The sequence below is a fragment of the Rhodnius prolixus genome, unplaced genomic scaffold (assembly GCF_049639745.1).
Source record: "Rhodnius prolixus isolate KJV_2025 unplaced genomic scaffold, Rpr scaffold_7, whole genome shotgun sequence".
Classification (NCBI taxonomy): domain Eukaryota; kingdom Metazoa; phylum Arthropoda; class Insecta; order Hemiptera; family Reduviidae; genus Rhodnius; species Rhodnius prolixus.
In genome coordinates this window covers 4,890,467-4,903,099 of record NW_027411582.1, presented here as the reverse complement: position 1 = coordinate 4,903,099, position 12,633 = coordinate 4,890,467, and the positions used below count along the sequence as shown (strand labels likewise).

The 12,633-nt window shown below is 36.3% G+C and overlaps 1 protein-coding gene and 1 pseudogene across 1 annotated transcript; both read left to right on the top strand.

Moving 5' to 3' along the window:
* Positions 1-5: 5 nt before the first annotated feature.
* On the top strand, positions 6-4,458 carry LOC141446815 (probable cytochrome P450 6a13). Its single transcript, XM_074113630.1, has 4 exons — positions 6-2,037; positions 2,598-2,959; positions 3,113-3,331; positions 3,972-4,458. The coding sequence occupies exons 1-4, from the start codon at positions 1,487-1,489 to the stop codon at positions 4,226-4,228; spliced, it is 1,389 nt and encodes a 462-aa protein (XP_073969731.1). The 5' UTR covers positions 6-1,486; the 3' UTR covers positions 4,229-4,458.
* Positions 4,459-4,994: 536 nt separating this feature from the next.
* Positions 4,995-12,329, top strand: LOC141446576 (probable cytochrome P450 6a14; annotated as a pseudogene).
* Positions 12,330-12,633: the final 304 nt, after the last annotated feature.

Here is a 12,633-nt window from a genome sequence, read left to right as displayed (position 1 = left end):
TATTATTTCAGTATTTTAGATAATAAAATAGTTTTATTCCAGAAAAATTTAAATCACTCTATTGGTTGAATTTGCCAAAGGCTGAAATTTAATTTACAATCTATTAAATACAAATTTACGAGTATTATTTTTAATGCCTACATAATCAGGCGAGCTTTACGTCCAACTACCAAATTAGGTGTCGTGGACGGAGGCGACTAACAAACATACTTTTACTACAAAGTTCTCATATTAACCATTAAATAAAATCCAAGACTTATTAAAACTGTCCGGTATTAGAGATAGGGAATCGAACCCACTAAACCAACAATACATCTTAGCTTTGCGGGTCTAGCCTATAATCGCCTAACACACTATAAAGTTCTCATTAAATAACCATTAAATAAAATCGAAGGCCTAGACCCACTATACCGCAATACATCTAAGCCATGCGGGTCTAGCCTATAACCGCCTAACATACTTTACTATAAAGTTCTCATTACTTCTTCTTCTTCTTCTTAACTGGCGCTACAACTCATGCAGAGTCTTGGCCTCCTCAAGACGTGCCCGCCAGGCGTCTCTTTGCTGCGCAGCCGCCCTCCAGTTTCGGAATCTTAGCAAAGATGCAGCATCCTTTGCCACACTATCCTCCCAGCGCAGCTTTGGCCTGCCTACCCTCCTGGATCCTTGCATGTTTCCTTCCAGCACTTTATAAAGTTCTCATTAAATAACCATTAAATAAAATCCAAGGCCTACAGATTAGTCTAAAGCAAGACAAGTCTAGTCTAAAGCCGCTCCGCTATCCTACGCCTTTTAAATTAATTATCTAATTTTTATAAATTTTTTTTTAATAAATAAAAACCCAGAATTATTGTAGTGTTATTGTGCACAAATTAACCATTCTTTTTTCTGATAACATGATCCATTTTTGCCTTTGAATTTAGCAAATTTTTTGTTCACATTCTTTGCGTAGATTGCAATGAGGAGGAGGATTTCAAACGTGTAATAATGATATGTCCACGTTATGTGGCAGAAAGGAAACGAATGTTTGACGACATATACAGATACACCATTAGATGCACCATTTCGCTACGAAGACATTATATTCTCCACCAACATATACGAGTATGTGCTTAAGTCTACAGCAGAGCTAGCAAAGAAATATGAATGTATTTAAAAGTTAATTAATTTTCTTTTATTTTCCTTTTTGCTGTTTTCTATTTTTTTACTTTTTACATTATTATTTATTATTTTTTGTTTCTGTTTTTCTGTCAGATTATGCTCTATCAGTATTGTTCTTACTCAAGAGAACAAAACTCCAATCTTACTCTATGGGTCTTCCCAAATACGAAACAAATAAATAATTATTATTATATTCTCTAATCTAATCTTTTTGCCCGAATTTGGAATTTGAAGAAAGATAACCAATCAATTCTTGTTAAAATGATAAAGAACTATGGATTATAATGTGTGTGATTTTTAATTCCCTGTTTAGGTTAACAAAATTATGGATCCAGTGAACTTGGCGTTATTGGCGATTCTGGTCACCATCATTGCCTATCTGGTGCACCATGCCAGAAAGGTGAATCACTACTGGAAGGAGAGGAACATTCCTTACGTCGAGCCTCACCTATTCATTGGCAACTCTGCACCAATCTTATTTAGAACATTAACTTACGGCGAATCATTAAAATCGATTTGCGATCGTTTTCTAAATGAACCAATCATCGGCTACTATGATTTCATGAAGCCAACCATATTGATCAAAGACGCGGAGATTATCGAGCAGATATTCATCAAAGATTTTGTACATTTTGTGGATCGTAGATTTCCAATTGATGATAAGAAAAATCCGCTGGACTCAAATCTGTCAGTCATGACCGGTAAACGGTGGAAAGCTGTTAGAAATCGTTTATCGCCGATATTCACTACCGGCAAGCTAAGATTGATGTACGATGCGATGGCCGATTGTGGCAATGAACTAGTCACCCAGATGGAAGGTGACCAAGAAATCGATATGAGGGAAATTTTGGGAAGATTTGCCATGGATGTTATTGGGTAAGTTTGTGCATGTTTTATTGAGTGCAAGATAAGTAAGTTGTGCCCATGAATATTAAGGTTAAAACCTTCATCTTTCTGGAAAGAGAGAAATTTTCAGAGATTAAGAGATCACCGCGAGTTGTTTTATGATACTTTATGGGTCTTAATGAATCTTCAATCAATTAATTGGACTATCCTGTATTTTTCCCTGGACGTACGTCCAACTTGAGAAACTCACACACTACTCAAAAGATGTAATTACAATCTCCTGTCAACTAACACGGCTTCGTTGGACCTGTTTCCTTTCTAACAAACTCGCGACCTTGTCCTATGGGCTTTACGCTGCCTACACTGCTGTTCATTTTTTTTTTACGGCCTTCAAGACGTCTCACCATTTGGCATCATTCTTACTGACAGAATTTAAATAATTAAATATGTCCCTAGACAAGTTACGTTTTGCTGCAAGCTCGTTTCCTCATCCGAAAGGAAATGGCTCTGTCCTGATAATTCTTTTTCATGTTAAAACATATTTTATACCTATCTTCGTTAAAATTTACCAATTAAAACCAATTTTTCAGATCATGCGCATTTGGTATAGACGCTGGAAATTTAACAAATCCAGACAATGAGTTCCGTACAATGGGTAAAAAAGGTTTTGAATTTGGCGCCACACAATTTGTAAAATTTGTAATGCTGACGAATTTTCCAAATATCGCTAAAAAAATTGGCATAACCTTCAACAGACCGGATGTGTTGAAGTATTTCACCGGAATTATTAACAATACCATTAAACATCGCAGAGAGAATAATTACCAACGGAATGACTTCCTGCAGTTGTTGATGCAAGTACAGGATAAAGGATACGTGGAGTTGCTGACTAAAGATCCGGCTGATGAATATCTCAACATCGAAAGGTCTTCATTTAGCACAGAGAAATTTGGTAATTTCATTCATAAATCAACATTTACAATCTGATTTTGTTGAGTACATATTATTAGTATTGGTTCGGCCAAATTCCAGAATTGGCTTCTCCAATCACCAATTATTTCTTTCTTTAATAAAAATAAGAATAATAAAATCTTTGTCTTAACAGAACTGTCTAATGATCAGATGGCTGGACAAGCGTTTGTCTTTCTCACTTCAGGATTTGAAGCAACAACCTTAACAATGATGTACACATTGTACGAACTATCCAAGAATCCGGACATCCAAGAGAAAGTCCGAAAGGAAGTCCAAAGAGAAGTGAAGAATGCTAGATCACTGAATTATGATGCTGTTAATGGGATGGAGTTCCTGGAACAATGCGTCAAAGGTAACCACTTTTACTGGGTGAAAGGAATTATGCACTCATTTAGGGACTTTGGGATGCTTCAAACAAAATTATTGCCTTCATCTAGAAACCATGGTTTTAAGGTAAAGGGCGGAAAATCATCATTTTGTAATTTACACAGGTACAGGATTGTTTTTACTTTGAAGCCCCACTACAAGAAATTGATCTCGTGCAAAGAATCGGATCCTAATCGATAACTGAATCAATTCCCCAGGTTTCAAATAATTGATGTTTGTTTACGTAGGAGTATAGTATAATTTTATGGATCGATAAAATTGTCCGAGCCGCACTTCCGGGAAATCTCAGAATATTGAAAAATCTATTTTCCAAAGCGGTATTTCCGGCCAACTAATTTTCTTTAAATTTGGAAATTTAGGCCCAACTTTTTTGTTTTGTTTTCGTTTTTTTTAATGTGTACGTCCTTCAGGTGGCCATCCCATCTTGGCGCCATTCTTATTGACAGAATTTAAATAATAAAACATGTCCACAGATAGTACTGGCAAGACAGTACAACTAACAATATTGGCAGTTTTCTGGTAAGCTCTCGTAAGAAGTGCTCTTGGAATAGCTGAGGAATGTATATTTGATGTCCTCGAATCTAATTTTTATTCTTTTATTTCAGAATCAATGAGGAAATATCCACCAGCACCCATTTTAGTCCGGGTCTGTACGAAGAGTTACACCCTACCAAATGGGCTGACCATAGAACCGGGCCAACCGTTGCAAGTATCACTATATTCGCTGCACTACAATCCCAGTTACTACCCGGAACCAGAGAAATATAAACCAGAAAGATTTGATCCTGATCGAACAGTACCGTCATGCGCTTATGTCCCGTTTGGAAATGGGCCCAGGATATGTATTGGTAAGAGCTACTAAACTATTTGTTCAGTAATATTTAATGTTTCTTAAGTCGGGAAGCAGTGGGAAGTCCCTTTATTCTGAAGGCTAGCTTGCGTCACACTAGATGATCCCACCATCCTGTGGGTTAGTGGAGGCAAACGACTCACCTCTCAGTGGTCGCGGGACTCGAACAAAGCCGAGGGTCAGCGACATCCTGATCTCGCCTTATGACGCCTTGTATCTTCAAGCCGTTAGGTCAGAACAGGTCATTCGATTTAGATGGATACTGCACCTGTAACGACTGTGCCATCGGGAGAGTTGACGCCTCTAAAACACGCGTTGCAATTGAACGTTTGCGCTATGAAACCTTTGGAACGCTGAGGCTGAAGGAGATAGTAGCGTAAAAAGAACTAGTAGGGAAAGTCCTCAACCTCTTTAGGACTATCTAGCCTACTAGAACTAAGAAGGGGCTGGCACAATAAGTCTTCTGTGGCTGCGGTGCCTGGGGCGTAGGTCCCGTCCAATCTACTATCTTAATCTTAATCTAGGTATCATTGTGACTACACTACACTTATTCAAAACTATAGTTCTCATATCTCCGTCAACTTCTACCAATACGACCCTGATCTTCCCAATGCAGTAAATAATTCTTACCTTCTCTCCAAACTCACAAATTAACCATTTTTTTCTTTTAAAATGAACAATTTTTGCCTTTGAACTTAGCAAATATTTTGTCAGCCTGATGTAATGTAAGGGAACGAATTGTTCTGGAAATAACGATTCGATTCGTTCGTCTCCCAGAGCCGTTCAAAAAAGAACGAATTAGCTCAAAAAGAGGTATATTAATGTCAATCAGTCCGAGGTTGCCGCTTGACCAGCTGTAGTGACACTGTATGGCCCATATGATTTTCACGATTTTCCCCATATGATTTCTTCTTCTACATATCGTAAGTAAAACTTTGTAAGACGCTCATAAGTTTTCCATTTCCCGTATTATTAAAATGTTTCCGAACTGCAAACTTCTTTTTTTTTGGTTAAACACACACTTAATATTCTTTAACAGCGGCGGTTAACATAATTTAAGTTCCTTAAAACTTAGAATTTTTACTGAAAAGATAATAAGATTACAATAAAATTTCTGTTCAGTAATAAAATAATGCTGAGAATTCTAACAAGGGAAGTGCGACGTTACAGCTAGGTTTGGCTAGTTCAACTTATTATACTAGAATAACTTTTATTATTTAAAATATTGTTCCAGAAAAGGCCAATTACGGGCAGATTCTGGAAGAGAGAATGGTAGGACATTCCTCTAAAGTGCCACTATGAACAATAAACTGACTTACTAACTTGATAAGAATAAAATGTGGGACTAAATTTCAAAATTGGGAAAATTCCGCGAACCGGAAGTGCCACTTTATAAAGAAGATTTTCCATTATTATGAGTTTACCTACAATTTTATTGAAACATCATATAGTTGTTTAAAAATATAATTCTGCTACTTTTTTGTGAAACCTTGTCCGTGGGCAATTCCATTAGGGTCACCTCTGGGAGTGATCCAATCTTATTCTATGGGTCTTCCCAAATACGAAAGAAATAAATTATTACGAGTATTATCTAATCTACTAAATTCAGTCTGGAATTATTTTATGAACAATCGAGATATCCCATATTACGCTAAGAGAAATGTATTTAATCTATTAATCTATTTTTATTTTATTTAATGTATCAAGGACAGTAATGTGCTATGATGCGGAGAAGAGGCGGAGAAGCTGCAAAGATTCTTTTTTTAAAAAAAATGTTTTAATCTTCCGCGGTTCACCCTTACACATCGGCTGTAACTGGAAACAAACTCCACAGATATTTTCATCTACACGCTGAGATTGCACTTTTACATAATTAAAATTACCCAACTTCCTGCTAATAGGTACCCTCTCATAATCACAAAAGAATTAATAACAAAAAAACTATTTTAGTATTCTGATTTAGAAAACCTAATACATAAATTTAATATAATTGCGGATATTTCTTTTAAGTAATTGGAAATCTGAATTTGATAAAATACGTAACTTTTTGGAAACAATATTTCATTTACAATTCATTGATAGGGTGCAAAGATCAATTTCAAACATGGATGTACAGAGAACTGAGCTTTGAGCATAAATGTATTAGCCATGTGTACGACAACAACATGAGCGATAGTGTTCATGGATCATGAAAGCCAGAAGTGGTCTGTTGAATTTAAACATTAAATTGTATCAACATAGCAAACATAGCTCTCTCTGTAACTTATGTAACTTGTTTATTTTTATTTTGTATCTCACTGTATTTTGTATTTTTATATTTAGTTTTTGTATTTTATCAGTAATGTACCAAATCTATTTAATTTAATGTATGAGATGACCGTCTCCCCCGATGGTCAATGACCTTTATTCTAATAAAGACTATTATTATTATTATTATTATTATTATTATTATTATTATTATTATTATCATCATCATCTAATATAATCTTTTTGCCCAAATTTGGACTTTGAAGAAAGATAACCAATCAATTCTAGTTAAAATGATAAAGAACTGTGGATTATAATGTGTGTGCTTTTTAATTCTTTGTTTAGGTTAACAAAATTATGGATACAGTGAACTTGGCGTTATTGGCGATTCTGGTCACCATAATTGCCTATCTGGTGCTCCATGCCAAACCAGAGAACCATTAAGATACAGCGTCATGACCTTTTTCACAACGCCCGCCCACCCAATACTCTTCATTGGCAGTAAACATGAAGTAGAGGAGAAAAATTAGTATCTATTAGATTTGTATTTTTCTTCAAGATTTTTATAAAATAATATTGGCTATTAATTATTTGTGAAATAAATATTTATTATTTAATATTTGTACTTTAGTTGAGGTAAACATAATCAATCTATTAATTAGATTAGATTGATTCGTACTTCTATTTTATGGCCTATTGCCAACAATAAATAGAAATCAACTAAATTGATTCATAAAATTAAGGTATTGTTCGAGTGTTAATTCACAATAGAATATCTGAACAATCGGTAAGACTTTTTCTTATGGTAGTAAGAGGCAACAAAAATCTAGAGTAAGTTCACAATGTTATACATCTTCTTTTAAATGCGACTTTTTTACCTCAAATTTTATTCAAGTGGAATTTCCAGTTGAACGATTTCAATGAAAAGCTAATTATCCATGGATTATCTTGAGGCGGATCCACAAAGCTTTGGGAACCTGGGTCTTAGTTTCACCCCAAGAGTCATTCAAAAAAAGATTTCCCTAAAAGATTCTTACAGCTTTCCACGATTTTCCCCAAAACCATCCCAAGATATTTCTATTAAGGTGACATACTAACTACCTGAAAAGTAGGCAGTTTGTTGGAGGGGATAGACTCGAGTGGTAAATCTATTTAAGAGGTAACGATGGTTATGAAAAGATCAGTTAGAGGACGCCTCCACACGTAAACAGTGCCAGTGTATTCACCTACGTACTTCGTTCTTGGCTGTTGATTTGCGTGATTGTCCCATATGATTACTACTTGGACAAAACGTAAGTTCAAAATATGGTTGTTGTAAAACGCCCACTATATTTCTAAATTTAGTGTTCAATTAGCACAATTTTTTTTTTCAAACTATTCAACTAAAAATGCAGACAATAAAATGTCACTTACAAAGAATCCTAATAAAAGAAGCGTCTCGTTAATTCTCCCCCACTCCCAGAACCCGAACAGAAATTCCCTTTTCTCAACATGGTGCATCAGAGGGAGCCTTTTCTAACAAAATGCCCCCTCAAAAAAAAAAAAAAAAAAAAAAAATCAAAAAATGGAAAAAAGAAACAATTCACTAAACAGATACTTCCGGTAGAAGAAATAAAATCACCACGCGATGTTTTCATTTTCCTTGGCCAATATACAAAGTTTCCGCTTCCTGTCACTTTTTGCTGTTCAAACAGACGAACAGACAATTTTATTCCCGAATTAGAAAACTCGATTTAGAAAATTAGACACGATTGCAATACTTTCCTTATCAGAGTAATAGAAAATATATATTTAAAGAAACTTTGTAAACTGTAAGAACCAAATTTGTTGAAATGGAACACTTTGGCAAACTGGTTAGAAAACTATAGAAATCTGGAAAAAGCCCTACTGTACATCCGGTGACATCATAATATTCCAACTCGTAATTTTGGTTAGACACTTCACAATCATAAGGTAGCTGCAGAGAACCGGACATTAAACGCGAAAAGCTCTTAAAAGTAGAGCTTAAGTTTTCGCACTTCCGGCTGGATAAAGGTACTTTACCGGTGTTTCAAATAAACAAATTAGATCGGCATTAAAAGTTCTGGTTACCTAAAATAAAAATTAAAAAAGCCAGAGGAACTATTTTTTAAAAACTCAAAGTAAAAGAACGTTGTGGGCGACATAATCACAAAAACGTCAATGGTAAATATAGAATGATAATTGCTTTCGACAAAAATAACAATGTAACAAACCGATGGCAAGAGGAAAATGCAGTTTAACAATATCACTTTAGAAAGGAAGTAACCTGTTATTAAGAATTTATGTAGTGTAACAATGGTCTTATCGCCATTACTTAAATAGGATCCTACGAACTCATACCGGACTATAATAGTGCCAGTAACGCAGTCAAACAAGACATGGGATGCCGCTTCCTCTTCCTTCTGACTCAGTTTGCACAGAGACTCTAGTATAATCAAGCCCTTCCGGTGTGGAGAAAAGACCGTATTGTGACTTCCTCAGTGATTCTAGAAAGAAAACCTCACCTTTCATAAGATTAACCAAGGTGAACCTATCCGCCGTCTTTTGCGTATTACTTTCTTTAATAAACTTTGTTTCTGTTTAGCCTAAGAAATTATGGATCCAGTGAACATGGCGTTATTGGCGATTCTGGTCACCATAATTGCCTATCTGGTGCACCATGCCCGAAAGGTGAATCAGTACTGGAAGCTGAGGAACATACCTCACGTTAAGCCACACCTATTCATTGGCAACACTGCACCAATCTTACTGAGAACACAGACTAATGGTGAAACATTGAAATTGATTTGCGATCGTTTTCCAAATGAACCAATCATCGGCTACTATGTTTTCATGAAGCCAACCATATTGATCAATGACGCAGAGATTATCGAGAAAGTATTGATAAAAGATTTTGTACATTTTGTGGATCGCGGATTCCCGATTGATGAAGTGAGAAACCCGTTGGACTCCAATCTGTTTGCTATGACTGGTAAACGGTGGAAAGCTGTCAGAAATCGTTTATCGCCGATATTCACCACAGGCAAGCTAAGATTGATGTACGATGCGATGGCCGATTGTGGCAATGAACTTGTCACCCAGATGGAAGGTGACCAAGAAATCGATATGAGGGAAATTTTGGGAAGATTTGCCATGGACGTTATTGGGTAAGTTTGTTCATGTTTGTTGAATGCAAGATAAATTATGTTCATGATTCTTACATCGCCCAATGTTCTCGTAAAGTCAATTCTCCCAAAATAAAACAAGACAAAACAGACAATCTAGAACTCAAGATCAAGATAACTCCTAACAACATGTATTGCCTTCCCAAATTCCTACCACTCCAGCTGTTACTATAACGACTTAGGTTACCTTCTCAGATAAGAAAAGTTGATAAAAAGGTGAGTTTTTCTAATTGGCGAGCCGCACGACAAAATCCTAGGAACCACTCTACGTATTAAATTCCACATATCTTACACGACCTTATCACTTATTTCAGTAGCTTACACGATAGCGTTTCTCCTCTACCGGAAATAATCTTGCCCCTCACATTATACCTCTTTTCTTTTACCTTTAACATATTATACACCTGCCTTCGTTAAAATTAATAAATACATTTTCTCCGATTTTCCAGATCATGCGCATTTGGTATAGACGCAGGAAACTTAACAAATCCGGACAATGAGTTTCGTACAATGGGTAAAAAAGCTTTTGAATTTGGTTTTTCACAATTTGCCAAGTTCATTATGCTGACGAATTTTCCAAATATTGGTAAAAAAATTGGGATAAGCTTTAACAGACCGGATGTGTTGAAATATTTCACCGGAATTATTAACAATACCATCAAACATCGTAGAGAGAATAATTACCAACGGAATGACTTCCTGCAGTTGTTGATGCAAGTACAGGATAAAGGATACGTGGAGGTGCTGACTAAAGATCCGGCTGATGAGTATCTCAACATCGAAACGTCTTCATTTAGCACAGAGAAATTTGGTAATCTCATTCATAAATCAAAAGATGCAGTTTTCTTTAAAAAAAGGTAAGTTCACACTGCGGCAATTAAGCTACATAATTTTCTTTGTCTTTAACAGAACTGTCTAATGATCAGATTGCTGGACAAGCGTTTGTCTTTCTCACGGCAGGATTTGAAGCAACAACCTTAACAATGATGTACACATTGTACGAACTATCCAAGAATCCGGATTCCAAGAGAAAGTCCGCAAGGAAGTCCAAAGAGAAGTGAAGAATGCTGGATCACTGAATTATGATGCTGTTAAAGGAATGGAGTTCCTGGAACAATGCGTCAATGGTAAACATTTCATGGTGTGAGGGAGGGGATTTTCTAATTTATTTTGGGATAAAGCGATGGCTCTAACTCCCGGTTTTAGAATCAACAGGTGGAAAAGGAGACTTCCACTCTCCAAAAGTTTGTGGGAAAAATGTATTCACTAAATCTACAATCTGTGATCGCCCATGGAAGGAAGCATGGTAGCTTCTGTTATCGATGGTGCCTCCAAAGAAAACCCTTTCTCGGGATCGTAAAACATTCCGATTTCTTGCTTGTTTCAGAAACCATGAGGAAATATCCACCAACGCCTATGCTGTTCCGGGTTTGTACAAAGAGTTACATTCTACCAAATGGGTTGATCATAGAACCGGGCCAACCGTTGCAAATTTCAGTGTATTCGCTGCACTACAATCCTAGTTACTACCCGGAACCCGAGAAATATAAACCAGAAAGATTTGATCCAGATCAAACTGTACCGTCATGCGCTTACATCCCATTTGGAAATGGACCTAGGATCTGTATTGGTAAGAGCAACTAAACTATTTGTTCAGTAATATTTAATGTTTCTTAAGTCGGGAAGCAGGTGGGAAGTCCCTTTATTCTGGGGGCCAGCTTGCGTCACACTAGATGATCCTTACCATCCTGGGGGATCGTGGAGGCAAACGGCTCACCTATCTGAGATCGCGGGTCTCGAACAAAGCCGAGGGTCAGCGACATCCTGATTTGGCCTTATGCCGCCTTATATCTTTTAGCTGACAGGTCAGAACAGGTGTTCCGATTTAAATGGATACTGCACCTGTAACGACTGAGCCATCAGTAGAGGTGACGCCTCTAAAACGCTATCCTATTGCATCCCAATCGCTAGCATGCAATCAAACCGTGTGGCATTTGGAGACCAGAGAAGACAATTCGCAAAAACGACCAGCAAGAATCTTTGGTCCCTGTATAAACCTAGATAATCAATCCTAGAACTGCACACCACTTTTGAAGTGGTAACTTGAAATTGAATTGGAAAATTTTTGAAGTGATTTTCTCAGGGTAACACTTAAAGTGCACATCAAATTTGAATTTCCTTGATTTAAATTTTCGCATAATGGCCAGCATGTACTATAGAACCTCCCAAATCGAAAACCTATACCATTCTTAATACATTCTCCAACGAAGTTTCCCCATATAACGGAATCTTGAAAGCAAGTATTTTCTTGTATAATCCAACTTTGGCGATTATATAATCTTAAAACAATTTAAGAAAACAATCTTCAAATATAAGTTACTGATTGATTTTGCTTGCAGCGATGAGATTCGCGATGCTACAGATGAAATATTGTCTGGCCAAACTACTGCTCACCTACAAGTTCCAAGTCAGCCCGAAAACCAGAGAACCGTTAGGATACAGCGTCAAGACTATTTTCACAGCGCCCGCCCACCCAATACTCTTCAATGTCAGTAAACTTGAAGTGGAGGAAAAAATTTAGTCACTTCTTTTTCCTTCAAAGTGCTTTGCCGTAAAACACATCCTTCTAAATTTTTTGTAAAATATTGACCATTATTTGTGAATTAAATGTTTGTTAGTCAGTTTTGTTTTTATTTATACTTGAGTTGTGGAAATCAAAATCAATCAAATTTTCATTAGTTTTTATCAGGAAAGTTTGGTATTCCTATTTTACGGACTATAGTAACAATAAACAAACTATTGCCACAATAAATGTCCAGCTAAATTGATTAAAACAATGTATAGTTCCGGTGAGATCACACAATAGGATATCTGAAAAATCGTAAGACTTTCTCTTCCGGGAGAAAGAGAAAATCAAAATCTGTAGTTAAAATTCAATCTCTCCCTAACTTCTCTTACTGAAATTTACAACGTACTACCTAACAC

What these genes read in the sequence shown, in the direction of transcription:
- LOC141446815 (XM_074113630.1), top strand. Translation starts at nt 1,487, where the DNA reads ATGGATCCAGTGAACTTGGCGTTATTGGCGATTCTGGTCACCATCATT. An exon ending in TTTGCCATGGATGTTATTGG is followed by an intron (nt 2,038 to 2,597) that starts GTAAGTTTGTGC and finishes CCAATTTTTCAG; the next exon opens with ATCATGCGCATTTGGTATAG. An exon ending in ATTTAGCACAGAGAAATTTG is followed by an intron (nt 2,960 to 3,112) that starts GTAATTTCATTC and finishes TTGTCTTAACAG; the next exon opens with AACTGTCTAATGATCAGATG.